Source organism: Salmo salar, chromosome 20 (assembly GCF_965601325.2).
Source record: "Salmo salar chromosome 20, fSalSal1, whole genome shotgun sequence".
Lineage (NCBI taxonomy): Eukaryota > Metazoa > Chordata > Actinopteri > Salmoniformes > Salmonidae > Salmo > Salmo salar.
The window spans coordinates 15,410,980-15,426,193 of NC_138310.1; the positions used below are offsets into that span (position 1 = coordinate 15,410,980).

Here is a 15,214-nt window from a genome sequence, read left to right on the forward strand (position 1 = left end):
TCAACCCTCCTCTCCTCCCTTTCTGCATCCTTTGATTTTCTCTGTCCCCTATCCTCCAGGCCGGCTCGGTCCTCCCCTCCTGCTCCGTGGCTCGACGACTCACTACGAGCTCACAGAACAGGGCTCCGGGCAGCCGAGCGGAAATGGAGGAAAACTCGCCTCCCTGCAGACCTGGCATCCTTTCACTCACTCCTCTCTACATTCTCCTCTTCTGTCTCTGCTGCTAAAGCCACTTTCTACCACTCTAAATTCCAAGCATCTGCCTCTAACCCTAGGAAGCTCTTTGCTACCTTCTCCTCCCTCCTGAATCCTCCTCCCCCCCCCCCCCCCCCTCCTCTCTCTCTGCGGATGACTTCGTCAACCATTTTGAAAAGAAGGTTGACGATATCCGATCCTCGTTTGCTAAGTCAAACGACACCGCTGGTCCTGCTCACACTGCCCTACCCTGTGCTTTGACCTCTTTCTCCCCTCTCTCTCCAGATGAAATCTCGCGTCTTGTGACGGCCGGCCGCCCAACAACCTGCCCACTTGACCCTATCCCCTCCTCTCTTCTCCAGACCATTTCCGGAGACCTTCTCCCCTTCCTCACCTCGCTCATCAACTCATCCTTGACCGCTGGCTACGTCCCTTCCGTCTTCAAGAGAGCGAGAGTTGCACCCCTTCTGAAAAAACCTACACTCGATCCCTCCGATGTCAACAACTACAGACCAGTATCCCTTCTTTCTTTTCTCTCCAAAACTCTTGAACGTGCCGTCCTTGGCCAGCTCTCCTGCTATCTCTCTCAGAATGACCTTCTTGATCCTAATCAGTCAGGTTTCAAGACTGGGCATTCAACTGAGACTGCTCTTCTCTGTGTCACGGAGGCTCTCCGCACTGCTAAAGCTAACTCTCTCTCCTCTGCTCTCATCCTTCTAGACCTATCTGCTGCCTTTGATACTGTGAACCATCAGATCCTCCTCTCCACCCTCTCCGAGTTGGGCATCTCCGGCGTGGCCCACGCTTGGATTGCGTCCTACCTGACAGATCGCTCCTACCAGGTGGCGTGGCGAGAATCTGTCTCCGCACCATGCGCTCTCACCACTGGTGTCCCCCAGGGCTCTGTTCTAGGCCCTCTCCTATTCTCGCTATACACCAAGTCACTTGGCTCTGTCATATCCTCACATGGTCTCTCCTATCATTGCTATGCAGACGACACACAATTAATCTTCTCCTTTCCCCCTTCTGATAACCAGGCGGCGAATCGCATCTCTGCATGTCTGTCAGACATATCAGTGTGGATGACGGATCACCAGCTCAAGCTGAACCTCGGCAAGACGGAGCTGCTCTTCCTCCCGGGGAAGGACTGCCCGTTCCATGATCTCGCCATCACGGTTGACAACTCCCTTGTGTCCTCCTCCCAGAGTGCTAAGAACCTTGGCATGATCCTGGACAACACCCTGTCGTTCTCCACTAACATCAAGGCGGTGACCCGATCCTGTAGGTTCATGCTCTACAACATTCGCAGAGTACAACCCTGCCTCACACAGGAAGCGGCGCAGGTCCTAATCCAGGCACTTGTCATCTCCCGTCTGGATTACTGCAACTCGCTGTTGGCTGGGCTCCCTGCCTGTGCCATTAAACCCCTACAACTCATCCAGAACGCCGCAGCCCGTCTGGTGTTCAACCTTCCCAAGTTCTCTCACGTCACCCCGCTCCTCTGCTCTCTCCACTGGCTTCCAGTTGAAGCTCGCATCCGCTACAAGACCATGGTGATTGCCTACGGAGCTGTGAAGGGAACGGCACCTCCATACCTTCAGGCTCTGATCAGGCCCTACACCCAAACAAGGGCACTGCGTTCATCCACCACTGGCCTGCTGGCCCCGCTACCTCTGAGGAAGCACAGTTCCCGCTCAGCCCAGTCAAAACTGTTCGCTGCTCTGGCACCCCAATGGTGGAACAAGCTCCCTCACGACGCCAGGACAGAGGAGTCAATCACCACCTTCCGGAGACACCTGAAACCCCACCTCTTTAAGGAATACCTAGGATAGGATAAAGTAATCCTTCTAACCCCCCCCCCCTTAAAAGATTTAGATGCACTATTGTAAAGTGGTTGTTCCACTGGATATCTTAAGGTGAATGCACCATTTTGTAAGTCGCTCTGGATAAGAGCGTCTGCTAAATGACTTAAATGTAATGTAATGTAATGTAATGTTTCACCGAAACATTTTGGAATGTTCATTCAAATAGTTCAACTGAAATTGTTACTCTGGTAACATGTTTGCTGGAGACAGAAGAAGCTTGTTGAACTCGCCACTGGTATTGTGATGCAATAATCTCCATGGTAATGTAGAATGATAATTCAAATGATGTTAAAGTATGTGGCTCATGCAATGGAATGTATTTTTTGTAATGTCATTTGAGTTGAATCAATGAAGCACAGCACATATTTTAGCACATATTTTAGTTCCTGTTTTGCTACTATGGGTACACTCGCAATGACCGCCAGTCCACCCATTATGCCATCATTAACTTGAATGGGGATCCATGTTCTATTAATTATATTTCTATGGCAGCACATGCAGTCAGGAGAAAAGGAGAGAAGAACATTGGCCGCAAAAATTGTTTTTTTTATCTTTTGGTATTCAAACGGTTATTAAGGTGACAACGATCATTTTGCTGTCCAAGCAGATTACTGTTCGATTTGATCAGGGTGCGCATCCCTCACTGTCTTCACCCGGTCACGTGACGGGCCATATCCCAGTGCAACGCAGGGCAGCTTAATAGAATCCCCTCATTGGCTGTCCATCATCCTTGACTCTAGCAGGCAACCTGCAAAAAACGCCCACTGATCTACCCCAGCCTACCTGGCCACAACTGTTATGTCATCTCAGGTCTATGGTGTATAGAAAACCAAACACGCCTGGTTATCTTTGCTGTATTATCCTTGACTATGTGAGCAGTGATTCCTCAATAGAACCTCCTTTGACGCTGGCAGTAAAGCGCACCTCTAGGGTGTGGTTTGCTAGCTACCTCCTGCGATTGTCAAGGCAACATGACTGTCTGGGACCTGATGCTACCTGTAAGCTACTGTCCAACTTGAATAAACTCCTATCCTAGGTATTCCTTAAAGAGGTGGGGTTTCAGGTGTCTCCGGAAGGTGGTGATTGACTCCTCTGTCCTGGCGTCGTGAGGGAGCTTGTTCCACCATTGGGGTGCCAGAGCAGCGAACAGTTTTGACTGGGCTGAGCGGGAACTGTGCTTCCTCAGAGGTAGCGGGGCCAGCAGGCCAGTGGTGGATGAACGCAGTGCCCTTGTTTGGGTGTAGGGCCTGATCAGAGCCTGAAGGTATGGAGGTGCCGTTCCCTTCACAGCTCCGTAGGCAATCACCATGGTCTTGTAGCGGATGCGAGCTTCAACTGGAAGCCAGTGGAGAGAGCAGAGGAGCGGGGTGACGTGAGAGAACTTGGGAAGGTTGAACACCAGACGGGCTGCGGCGTTCTGGATGAGTTGTAGGGGTTTAATGGCACAGGCAGGGAGCCCAGCCAACAGCGAGTTGCAGTAATCCAGACGGGAGATGACAAGTGCCTGGATTAGGACCTGACTTACTGACAGGTCTGTCTCTGTCTGCCAGGCTATGGATGTCCTATGGGCAATCTGGGTTGTGGAAGCAGAAGCATGCTATTGGTCATTTCCTGCTGAGTCAGGATGTTTATGTTTATTAAAAAGGCATCAAGATGGATGTACGGGTTATAACACATGCTTTGCTGGTGCGAGCTTACCCTTTGTGCCTTCTAATTCAGATGATTAGTTGGGTGGTTTCATACATTTTTCCTGACCATGTGACCTGACCAGAAACACTCTGGGCCCTAGGTATAACATGTACACTTGATTAATGGAAATCTTACAGATTATGGCTTTAAAGTGATTCACTACTGGTCATCTAACCTTCCTGTTAGTCTGGTTTCACTCTGTTTGTTTCTGCTCTGGACAAATTCTGTTGTTGTTTGGCATGACGGCCACCACAACAACAACAAAGCTGGCTAAAGCAGAAACCAAATGACATCCAGGCTAGCTGACCATACTGCACAGCAGTTACTACGATCACTCTGTGTAAGGTCCCCAAATTATCCCACCAATACCTTTCTCATGCACCCTTGAATACGGGTGACCTACTGTACAGTACACCCCCACCTCCACCTGAGAAGAGAAGGGTCATACTGGACAATGGTGATCATAGACCTTGGCCCGTATTCATAAAGCATCTCAGACTGAGTAAGCTCTAGGATCAGTTTAGCTTTTTAGAGTACAAAGAATAAGAGTAGATGGACATGGGGGACCTGATCCTAGATCAGAACTCACTACTCTGAGGCACTTGTGAATACAAGCCCTGATCCAATCTAGACAATGGTGGTGATGTATGGGGTCTCATGGACTAGAGAGACAGCATCTAGTTGCAATCTCTATCTCACACACTGGAAACCCGATGAGTGTTTGGAGCTCTTCCTCCGCAGCGAACAGGGCAAGCTAATACCCAAGTGGTGAAACCCCATCTCTGAAGTTTAATATTTAAAGAGTGTTGAGAGTTTGGTTACCCTGAAAAGCGAGCAGCATTCCAGCTATTCCCTCTCCGTACCTGGACAGCAGCAGGTCTCCGACATCGCTTTGCCACAGCAGGGATCAGATCTGAAATAAGGTGCTCATTTATAATCAATCCAATATTTGATTTGATTGTTCTTCTTTTTTGGGGGGGGGGGCACTTTTTAGCTTCATGTCATTGATAAGCTAAATGTGTGAACTAATCTCATCCTGTAGTTGAGTGACAGTACAGGTTCAGATCAAAACTGTTACTGTGTGTAGGTTATTGAAGATAATGTTTGAAAATGTTCAATTCATAGTGTTACGAAGTGAATCAGTTCAAGGTCTGGACCAACCTCTGTGGAAAGTAGCTTAGGATATCTGGTGAGATAGACGTGCACCTTCCAGAATGCTCTTTGATAAAGATGAGATGCTATTTTAGTTTTTTTTCTGCATAGACAAACAGTTAGTTTGAAATCCTGTTTTGCAAAGCACACACACATGCACATGGACAGCTGCAATGGTTATGAAGGCATGAGTGTCTCATGTGCCATCAAATGAGAAAGTCTTTAAGAGTTTTGTGGTTTTGTCACTACTCTACATGTATCCCTGTTTTGCGCTTTATGACAGGGTCCAAGCAGTCATACATGCACAAACACACACTCATCTCAGACATCATGTACGTGAGTTCCTCGGGAACTGAGAATGTGTCCCTGTCTCTGACGTTTCTGGGGAAGAAAGTAGGGAGGCACTGCTCTGTTGCCCCTTCATCAAAACAACGTAAGTATGCCACCAACTCCCAAACACGTGCACGCATGCACGCACACACGTACAACTAGATGCTGTCACCCCAGTATCTCTACTTGCACATCATCATCTGCACATATATCACTCCAGTATTAACACTAAATTGTAATTATTTCGCCACTATGGCCTATTTATTGCCTACATCCCTACTCTTCTACATTTGCACACTGTACAGAGACTTTTCTATTTTTCTTTTCCATTGTGTTATTGACTGTACGTTTGTTTGTGTACGTTTGTTTATGTGTAACTGTTGTTGTCGCACTGCTTTGCTTTATCTTGGCCAGGTCGCAGTTGTAAATGAGAACTTTTCTCAACTGGCCTACCTGGTTAATTAAATAAATGTGAAATAAAATACAAATATAGGTTCTAACTAGTTATAAGTATAGTGAGGATCCTTCTTGTAACTTCTAGTTATTTGGATCCTTGGTGAGGAGTGTCGTGTAAATTCTACACATTAAAGGGAAAGCAAGAGAGACTGCAAGTTTCCTCAAACAACAAAGTTCTTTATTAGTAAGATTTGCAAAAATGGAGCTGGTTAGCAGAGACCCAAAATGATGCACAGCTAAAAGCCCCCGAACACATTCAGACTGTCATTTATAGCCATCCTCAGTGTCTGTCTTTGCCGAGCCCTATGTCCTTATATGGTCCCTTATGTTGGAGTTTCGCTAAGCATGTCATAGTCATCTCATACCTTTAGAAAACAAGAACCGTATCCCAGAAAGGTACTCTTGAAGTCAACAGAAACCAGTTGTTTCCTGCTTTCTCAGGGCATAGCACACAGCTAAGATTAACAGAATAAGATGTATGCTTATATAAATCTTTCAGCATGCGATGTCAAAGTAAGAGTATTCACAACATTTCTCCCATAGGAGTTATGTTAACTTAATAGAATAACTTTATTGTTCCCGCTTCTTTTTGGAGACAGTGAGGTCATGAGGGAGGATTCTAGGTAGGACCCAGACTGAGGTGCTGGTTCGTGTGTGTCTGGGGAGCTCCTGGGTTCTTCTCAGAGGAATGTGTTAGGTGTAGACATGTGAAGACAGAAGAGGTTTAAATATTTCAGATGCTTGGTTGGGTCCATTTCAGGCAGCAGAGCAATCAAATCGTATTTGTCACATGCTTCGTAGACAACAGGTCTAGATTAACAGTGAAAAATTACTTACGGGTCCTTTTCCAACAATGCAGAGTTAAAGCTAAGAGTACATTTTTTTGTGTGCATGTTATTTGTATGTGGGCTTATGTAGTGTATGTGTGTTTAGGTCTGTGTTGGGTACATGTGAAATTGTCTAAGTTTCAACAGCAAATGTTATTTTGCTAGAAAATAATATTCAAGCACAATGTTTCCCCCAACAAAACATTGATTTGGAATAATAGAGTTATTAAAACTTCTTAGGGCTTTTCTCCATTTCCTGCCTGTGTCACACCCTGGCCATAGAGATCCTAATTATTCTCTGTTTGAACACTTACCACGCTACGCCTTGGTCCACTTCTAATGACGAGCGTTACAGCCTGAATGACGTGCCAAAGGAAACTGCCTGTAGCTCAGGTCCTGAAGCCAGGGTATGCAAATAATTGGTACCATAGGAAAGAAAACACTTTGACGTTTGTAGAAATTTTAAAATAATGTAGGAGAATATAACACAGTAGATATGGGTGTAACGGTTGTCGAAAGGAGCGGACCAAAGTGCAGCGTGGTTGTAGTTCCACATTTTATTTAATCCGTGCAAATACATAAATAACTGAATAGACAAAACAAACCGTGACAGAGAGAAACAAACACTACTCAAAATATAACCCACAAAACCCAGGAAGAAAAACCACTACTTAAATATGATCTCCAATTAGAGACAACGAGGACCAGCTGCCTCCAATTGGAGATCAACCCAAAAAACCAACACAGAAAAACTAGAACTTAAACATAGAAATACAAAACACCCCTTGTCACACCCTGACCTACTCTACCATAGAAAATAACCTCTTACTATGGTCAGGACATGACAATGGGAGGAGAAAATCCAAAGATAATTTTCCAGTTGGTTCTTTGAGACACCATCCTCTTAGAAATGCAAGAGAAAGATCATATTGAAAATTACCTCCCAGGATGCAATTCCTATGGCTTCCACAGGGTGTCAGAAGTCTATGTTCAAGGTTTCAGGCTTGTAACTTCAAAAACATAAGAAATAACAGTTTTAGTAGAAGGACAAAGTCATGTAAATTTGTGTTTGCGCACACCATGAAGACATTACGCACCTGCTAAAAATCAGTTTCCTATTGAACATATTTCTTTGATTACATTTTAGGGTATCTGAGGAGTAAATAGAAACGCATTTTGTCTTGTTGAATCAAAGTTTAGGGGTAGATTTTCGGATTCCTTTCTCTGCAAGTTGAACGAGTGGTTTCCTCAAAATCGATGGCGCCAACTTAACAGACTTTTTGGGATATAAAGAAGGATTTTCTCTTACAAAACGCCACTACATGTTATAGCTGGGACCCTTTGGATGACAAATCAGAGGAAGATTTTCAAAAAGTGAATATTTAATCTTTATATGTGAATGTATGAAACCTGTGCCGGTGGAAAACTATTTTGATGTGGGGCGCTGTCCTCAAACAGTCGGAGGACATGTTTTTGCTGTAATAGCTACTGTAAATCGGATAGTGCAGTTAGATTAACAAGAATTTAAGCCTTCAGCTGATATAAGACCCTTATGTACCTACGTGTTTAAAATCCGTAATATTTATGATTATTTATTTGAATTGCGCGCACTCCAGTTTCACCGGAAGTTGTCCCGCTAGGGGGACGCCGATCCTTAATGAATAGGAAAGCCATTTTCAAAGGCCTTTGGTTTGACATTTTGTATGTGATTTGGTAGATGACACTGGGGAGTTTTTGCTGTTAGATGAGTTCAAGTTCAGGTTAATATTACTCAGAGAATATATGAAGGTTTGCAAAGCAATTCCACTTTCTTTACTTGGACTTAAGAACACTTTGTTATCTGAGGTTCTCTCTTTTCCAAGTTTACAAATTAATGACTTGTCTGTGGATAAAAAAATGCAACAATAAGTGGATACTATTGGCAGTTAATGAAGTCATTATAATTCAATATATTGCTATGGAAGTGACCAACCCATGCTATGGTCAAAAGCGACTACCTTTTACCTTACTTGTCCAGCTATCCCAAAAGTTAAAGAAACTCAATTTTTTTAATATTCTCTTTTATGTACCCTGCTAATGATTTCTTGCACAAAAGATTCTATTTTGATAAAATGCCTTTTTTCCTCTGATTCCGAATCCTTAGAGCATTAATTTTTTTCATGCCGCCATTCTAGTAAACTATGGATTGAAATTCATGGATGGCTGTGTATAAAATCTCCAGACTTGACTTCTAATAATTTTTCCAACTTTTTAAGTTTCACAAGTTTGAGGGATTTATAAAATTGTAACAGTTCAATGAAAAAAACCTACAAAATCATTTTTCCACTCCATTTACATTTGTGAATATAATATTTTGCCAAGAGAATAATAATGTTAATGAAATAGTTATGATCGGAATTACAAGGATAAGCATAATGCTACGAATCCCTTTGGCCCTGCAGTCTAGGGGGGATGGAAACGAGACCCGTAATATAACTCATGCAAATTATAATAGTGATAAAGGAACAGTGTGAACAAAAAAACATAGACAACTTAAATCTACCGTCAAACACTATAGGTTTATTGTTTTAACCTCTTACATCTAGACGTTCCGCTAGCGGAACACCTGCTCCAATATCCAATGATAGGGGTGGCGCGAATTACAAATTCCTCAAAAATACAAAAAATGGAAGTTTTCAAACATATGACTATTTCACAGCATTTTAAATACAAGACTCTCCTTTATCGAACCACACTGTCCGATTTCAAAAAGGCTTTACAGCGAAAGCAAAACATTAGATTATGTCAGCAGAGTACCCAGCCAGAAATAATCAGACACCCATTTTTCAAGCTAGCATATAATGTCACAAAAAACAAAACCACAGCTAAATGCAGCACTAACCTTTTGATGATCTTCATCAGATGACAACCCTAGGACATTATGTTATACAATACATGCATGTTTTGTTCAATCAAGTTCATATCAAAAACCAGCTTTTTACATTAGCATGTGACGTTCAGAACTAGCATTCCCACCGAACACTTCCGGTGAATTTACTAAATTACTCACGATAAACGTTCACAAAAAACATAATTATTTTAAGAATTATAGATACAGAACTCCTTTGTGCAATCGAGGTGTCCGATTTTAAAATAGTTTTTCGGTGAAAGCACATTTTGCAATATTCTGAGTACATAGCCTGGCATCACAGGGCTAGCTATTTAGACACCCAGCAAGTTTAGCCTTCACCAAACTCCGATTTACTATTAGAAAAGTTTGATTACCTTTGGTGTTCTTCGTCAGAATGCACTCCCAGGACTGCTACTTCAATAACAAATGTTGGTTTGGTTCAAAATAATCCATTGTTATATCCAAATAGCGGCGTTTTGTTCGTGCGTTCAAGACACTATCCAAGGGTGACGAAGGGTCACGCGCACGACGCATTTCGTGACAAAAAAATTCTAAATGTTCCATTACCGTACTTCGAAGCATGTCAACCGCTGTTTAAAATCAATTTTGATGCCATTTTTCTCGTAAAAAAGCGATAATATTCCGACCGGGAGTGGTGGTTTTCGTTCAAAGATAAAACATGGAGTCAACTCGTGCACGAGCCTGAGTCTCTCAGTACTGTGACCAGCCACTATCCAAACGCGCTAATGTTTTTCAGCCAGAGCCTGCAAAGCCACGATTCAGCTTTTTGCCGCCTTCTGAGAGCCCATGGGAGCCGTAGGAAGTGTCACGTAACAGCAGAGATCCCCTGTATTGGATAGAGATAATCAAGAAGGGCAAGAAATTGTCAGACAGGGCACTTCCTGCATGGAATCTTCTCAGGTTTTGGCCTGCCAAATGAGTTCTGTTATACTCACAGACACCATTCAAACAGTTTTAGAAACTTTGGAGTGTTTTCTATCCAAAGCTAATAATTATATGCATATTCTAGTTTCTGGGCAGGAGTAATAATCAGATTAAATCGGGTACGTTTTTTTATCCGGCCGTGAAAATACTGCCCCCTAGCCATAACAGGCTAAACACACGGTAAAGGTGTGAGAAAAGGGGCTGACCTGGACCCAAGGAAAGAAACAATAAGCCAAAAACACCCCTAAGCTAGTCTAGCCTACTTCAATAACAGCTAGCTAACTAACCAAAAATACAGTGGGTGGTCCACCCAGTTCTAACTAGTGTATTTAGACAAGGTTTACCTACAGGTAATGTATGCCCATGGGCGACTTGTCTTGGTGCCCCCTTTTCCCACCATCAAACAAACAGTCAAACAAAACTCACAGGATAACCGGACAAATGTGACATGTAGTTGCAAAACAAACGAGAGATCAATACAGAATGAGAGCGAGGTTGAGAGAGAACGATTGATCTGGGGAGAAAACAACTGACTGGGTTTTTAAACCAAGGGAAAGGGGCTGTGATTGGGTAAATGAAAAGGTGCAGGTGTCTGATTAGCGACTGATTGGGGAATGATGATTGTCACCTGTGAGGAGAGAAGGAGAGAAAAGAAATACACATTCAGGATACACACACAGGATACCTGTATCCGTAACAAATGGCATTATGCTTATGTGTGCGTAGAGTCCAGTGTGTGTGAAAAGAGTCCGTGCAAGAGAGTTAGTGCAAAAAAGTGTCACTGCAGGTAGTCCATTTAGCCATTTGATTAGCGACTGCAGTCTTGCAGGGAGCTCGGCCCCAGTGATGTATTGGGCCGTAGGCACTACCCTCTCTAGTGCCTTGCGGTCGGATGCCAAGCAGTTGCCGTACCAAGCAGTGATGCAGCCATTCAAGATGCTCTCGATGGTGCAGCTGTAGAACTTTTTGAGGATCTGAGGGCCAATGCAAAATCTTTCCAGCCTCCTGAGGGGAAAGAGGCATTGTCGTGCCCTCTTCATGACTGTGTTGGTGTGTTTGGACCATGATCCTTTGTGATATGGAGACCAAGGAACTTGAAGCTCTCAACCCGCTCAACTACAGCCCCATCCATTTCCTGTAGTCCACAATCAATTCCTTGTCTCACTGACGTTGAATCTGTCTGTCAGTGGCATTCCTCTGTTTGGACCAGAGCCCTTGAGAGCCTGTGTGTGTAGTGTGTGTGCGTGCATGTGTGTGTGCTTGCAAGCGTGTGTTAGCCCGTGTGCATCTATTTCTATTCTCTTGTTTAGCAAACCTGTAGGCTGTCCTCACTGCCAGACAGGCTGATATGCTCTAGCTGCCAGCTCCACCGTCTTCTGTCCAGATGCCCTGTTTAAATCAATTACCCTCTCTGTCTGCTTTATCCCAGTCATTAGGCATCTCTCTGTCCTCACATATCTTCTTCTTCCAGTCTCTAATCTCATAGTGACGTATATCCTGTGTTGTATTTTGCTCAGGGGCTTGGGAGACGACCACCCGGTCGCCATATCCTGAGGTGACAGTGAGGTCCTCGCGGGTGGACAACACCCCCTTGGCAGTGTCAGTTTTGGAGGAGTTACCTGGGAGTGTCCCTGACCTGAGGGAGGAGGCCAAGCACCACCAGCCATGCCCGGTTGTACACAGCACACACCTGGACCAGGAGCTGGACACAGGTCAGCACAAGCAGAAACCCTGTCATGACACCATAAACCGTAAAACTTTAGGCATAACTGTGTCAGAGTAAATATTGTTCCAAATCCATGATAACCCTAACCGCTAAATAACTTTAAACTTGAATAACAGTCTTCAACAATAACCATGAATCCTACCAAAACACAGGCCCTAAGACATGTAGGCTAAATGTACTATGTTTAATCATAGAATGCAGCAAGCTTGTATACTGACTCCTAACCTTTCAGATAACTAATTATTTACCCTGATTCATAACATAATTTCTGTCTCTCCACAAAAAGGTGTTTCTGGGAAGAGAGTTACAACATGAGGTCATAACCACTCTTCTTCGGAGTAAAAGAGGCAGGAAGAGAGAAGGGGCGGGCGGGAATGAAAGACAGAATGAAGAAAGTATTCAAAGGCGACCATCTCAAGCAATGAACTGTGTTGCTGGTCTTTAGCCATGTTGCTGATATCGTTTCCTAAATCGTGATAATAACGGACTAACCTTTACATAAATACTGCATAGAAATAGAAAATATATTGTGGAAAACATACACCTTTAAACATATATGTTCTGTAGATGTGCATCATAATAACAAAACATAAGTGCATCTGTGTAACTATACAAAGTGTTAAACTATTATTATGAGAGCAACGTGGTCTCAGAGCATTTCATATTATTCTGTACGTAAATCCGAGACGCTCCGTTTAGTATGATATTTAAAGTTTCGTATGGTATGTGTTAATTTGTGGATGTCCATAATCCATTTCGTACAATATGTTACAAATTGCAATTTGTACAATATGTTACAAATTACAATATGTTACAAATTGCAATTTGTACAATATGTTACGAATTTGCAATTTGTACAATATGTTACGAATTTGCAATTGATTGACTTGTTACAAATTCCAATTTGTTGTGGCTAATGTTAGCTGGGTGGCTAGGTTGCTAATGCTAACTTTAAGGTTAGGCTTAAGGTTAGGAGTTAGGTTAAAGGGTTAAGGCTTGGGTTAGGGTTAGGAGAAGGGTTAAGGTTAGTATTTGGGGAAGGGTTAGCCAACATGTTAAGTAGTTGCATAGTAGCTAAAAAGTAGTAAGTAGGTGCAAAGTTGCTAATTAGCTAAAATGTTAAAGTTGTTTGTGATGACATTCGAACATACAACCTTTGGGCTGCTAGATGTTTGCATTATCTGCCCACCCATTCACCCCGTGTTATACGCCCACACAGCCACCCCGACCAACCACCCTTCTTTAGTTTTTGCCCTAAGTAACCTTCTATCTTATGTAACCAAACCAAACGTAACATAACATACTCATTTGAGTGTCTCTGATTTACATTTAATATGTTACACCTAGTCTATGAGACCAGTCTGATCAGAGCCATGTAAACCGTGTTTTAAACTAAATTAATAAAAGATAAACTTGACTTAAAACAATGCTGTAGTGTGTGCCTCCTGTGTGTGTGTGCGTGCGTAAAAATATCCAGGCCAGCACAGTACAAATCAGTTCGGCCCTATGTTTGTTCGACCATGATAAAATTGCAGTTCTCAACAGACAAATATTGGCCATATATCTCTAACCTTCAGCCATGACCTCAATCTGATCCGCAACCATTTTTTACTTTTTAAGTGGTGGTTGAACACAAAGCATTGTGGTTGAAGAGGTGGGCTGCATTTCGACGCTGGATTGGAGCAGACCACAGAAAAGAGCCTGGAGGCGGGTCCGTGGAGCAAGGTGCTGTATACAGACAGGGGAGAAGGATGGGAGATTCAGATTTTTGTCTGGATGGCAGAGAGTTCAAGCAGGGTGGTTGGTAAATAAATCAGGTTGCCGAAAACATCGGACGCCGATTCGGTCACGAAGCCTCAGCCTAAATAAAATGACTGAAACAGAAATTGTTTAATTGTTAAGCACAATATTTGCTGCTGAACTTCCTGCTTTTCCTTCCTTGCATGGGTACACTCAATATGGCAGCAGGTTCGCCCATCACAGAATATGACTTGAATGGAAATGTCCATTCGAGTCACTCTATATGGGAGTGGCAAAGGGAGTGTGTTAGTATTGGACAGAAGAGAGAGATTGGTATGTTTGGGCGATTCAGTGCAAAGATAATTAGGGAGCGTGTGGGTGAAAATTAAACTATGACATTATCTAGAATTCTTTGGAAAGGCTTGACTTAGGGTCAGGAAGCGGAAGAGAATGGGTACCCACTGGGCACAAACTGGTTAAATCAACGTTGTTTCCACATCATTTCAACAACAAAAAAATCAATGTGATAATGTTGAATCAATTTGGGAAACTGATTGGATTTGCAAAAAGTAATCAACGTAAAGGAATTTTGGGAATGTTTGACTTTTTTTCCACCCAGCTTTTAACCTAAAGCTAATTAAATGGTTCATGTAAAAAATTCAGTGAGCTCCAAAGTATTGGAACAGTGACAAACTTTGGGTTTGAAATGATACAATGACTATACGGTTAAAGTGCAGGCTGTGAGCTTAAATTTGAGGGTATTTTCATCCATATCAGGGGAACAGTTTAAAATGTCAGGACTTTTTGTACATAGTCCCTCCATTTTAAGGGACCAAAAGTATTGGGACAAATTCACTTGAATGTTTATTAAAGTAGTAAAAAGTTAAGTATTTGGTCCCATATTCATAGTACGCAATGACTACATTAAGCTTCTGACACAACGAATTTGTTGGATGCATTTTCTGTTTGTTTTTGTTGTTTTTCAAGTTATTTTGTGCCCAATAGAAATGAATGGTAAATAATGTATTGTGCAATTTTGGAGTCACCTTTGTTGTAAACAAGAATAGAATATGTTTCTAAACACTTCTAAATAAATGTAGATGCTACCACGATTACGGATAATCCTGAATGAATCGTGAATAATGATGAGTGAGGAAAAAATATATATTGTTATTGTAATAACAATGTAATGGTGAGAGGTTAGCATGCCTTGGGGTTATGATATTTGTGCGTCTGTAACTTTTTCAGGATTCATTATTCACGATTCATTCAGGTTTATCCGTAATCTTGGTAGCATCTACATTCATGTGGAAATGTTTAGAAATGTCTTCTATTCTTAGTTACAATAAAAGTGACTCCAAAATTACACAATACATTATTTACCAATAATTTAAATTTA

General features: G+C 42.7%; 1 protein-coding gene across 1 annotated transcript in view; it reads left to right on the plus strand.

Moving 5' to 3' along the window:
- Positions 1-5,227: 5,227 nt before the first annotated feature.
- kifl (kinesin family-like) overlaps positions 5,228-15,214 on the plus strand; it is a 42,467-nt gene continuing 32,480 nt past the window's right edge. Inside the window, exons 1-2 of the mRNA XM_045703000.2 lie at positions 5,228-5,334; positions 11,867-12,061. Coding sequence (XP_045558956.2) covers positions 5,232-5,334; positions 11,867-12,061 — 298 coding nt within the window. The 5' untranslated portion in view covers positions 5,228-5,231. The remainder of the gene's footprint in view (positions 5,335-11,866; positions 12,062-15,214) is intronic.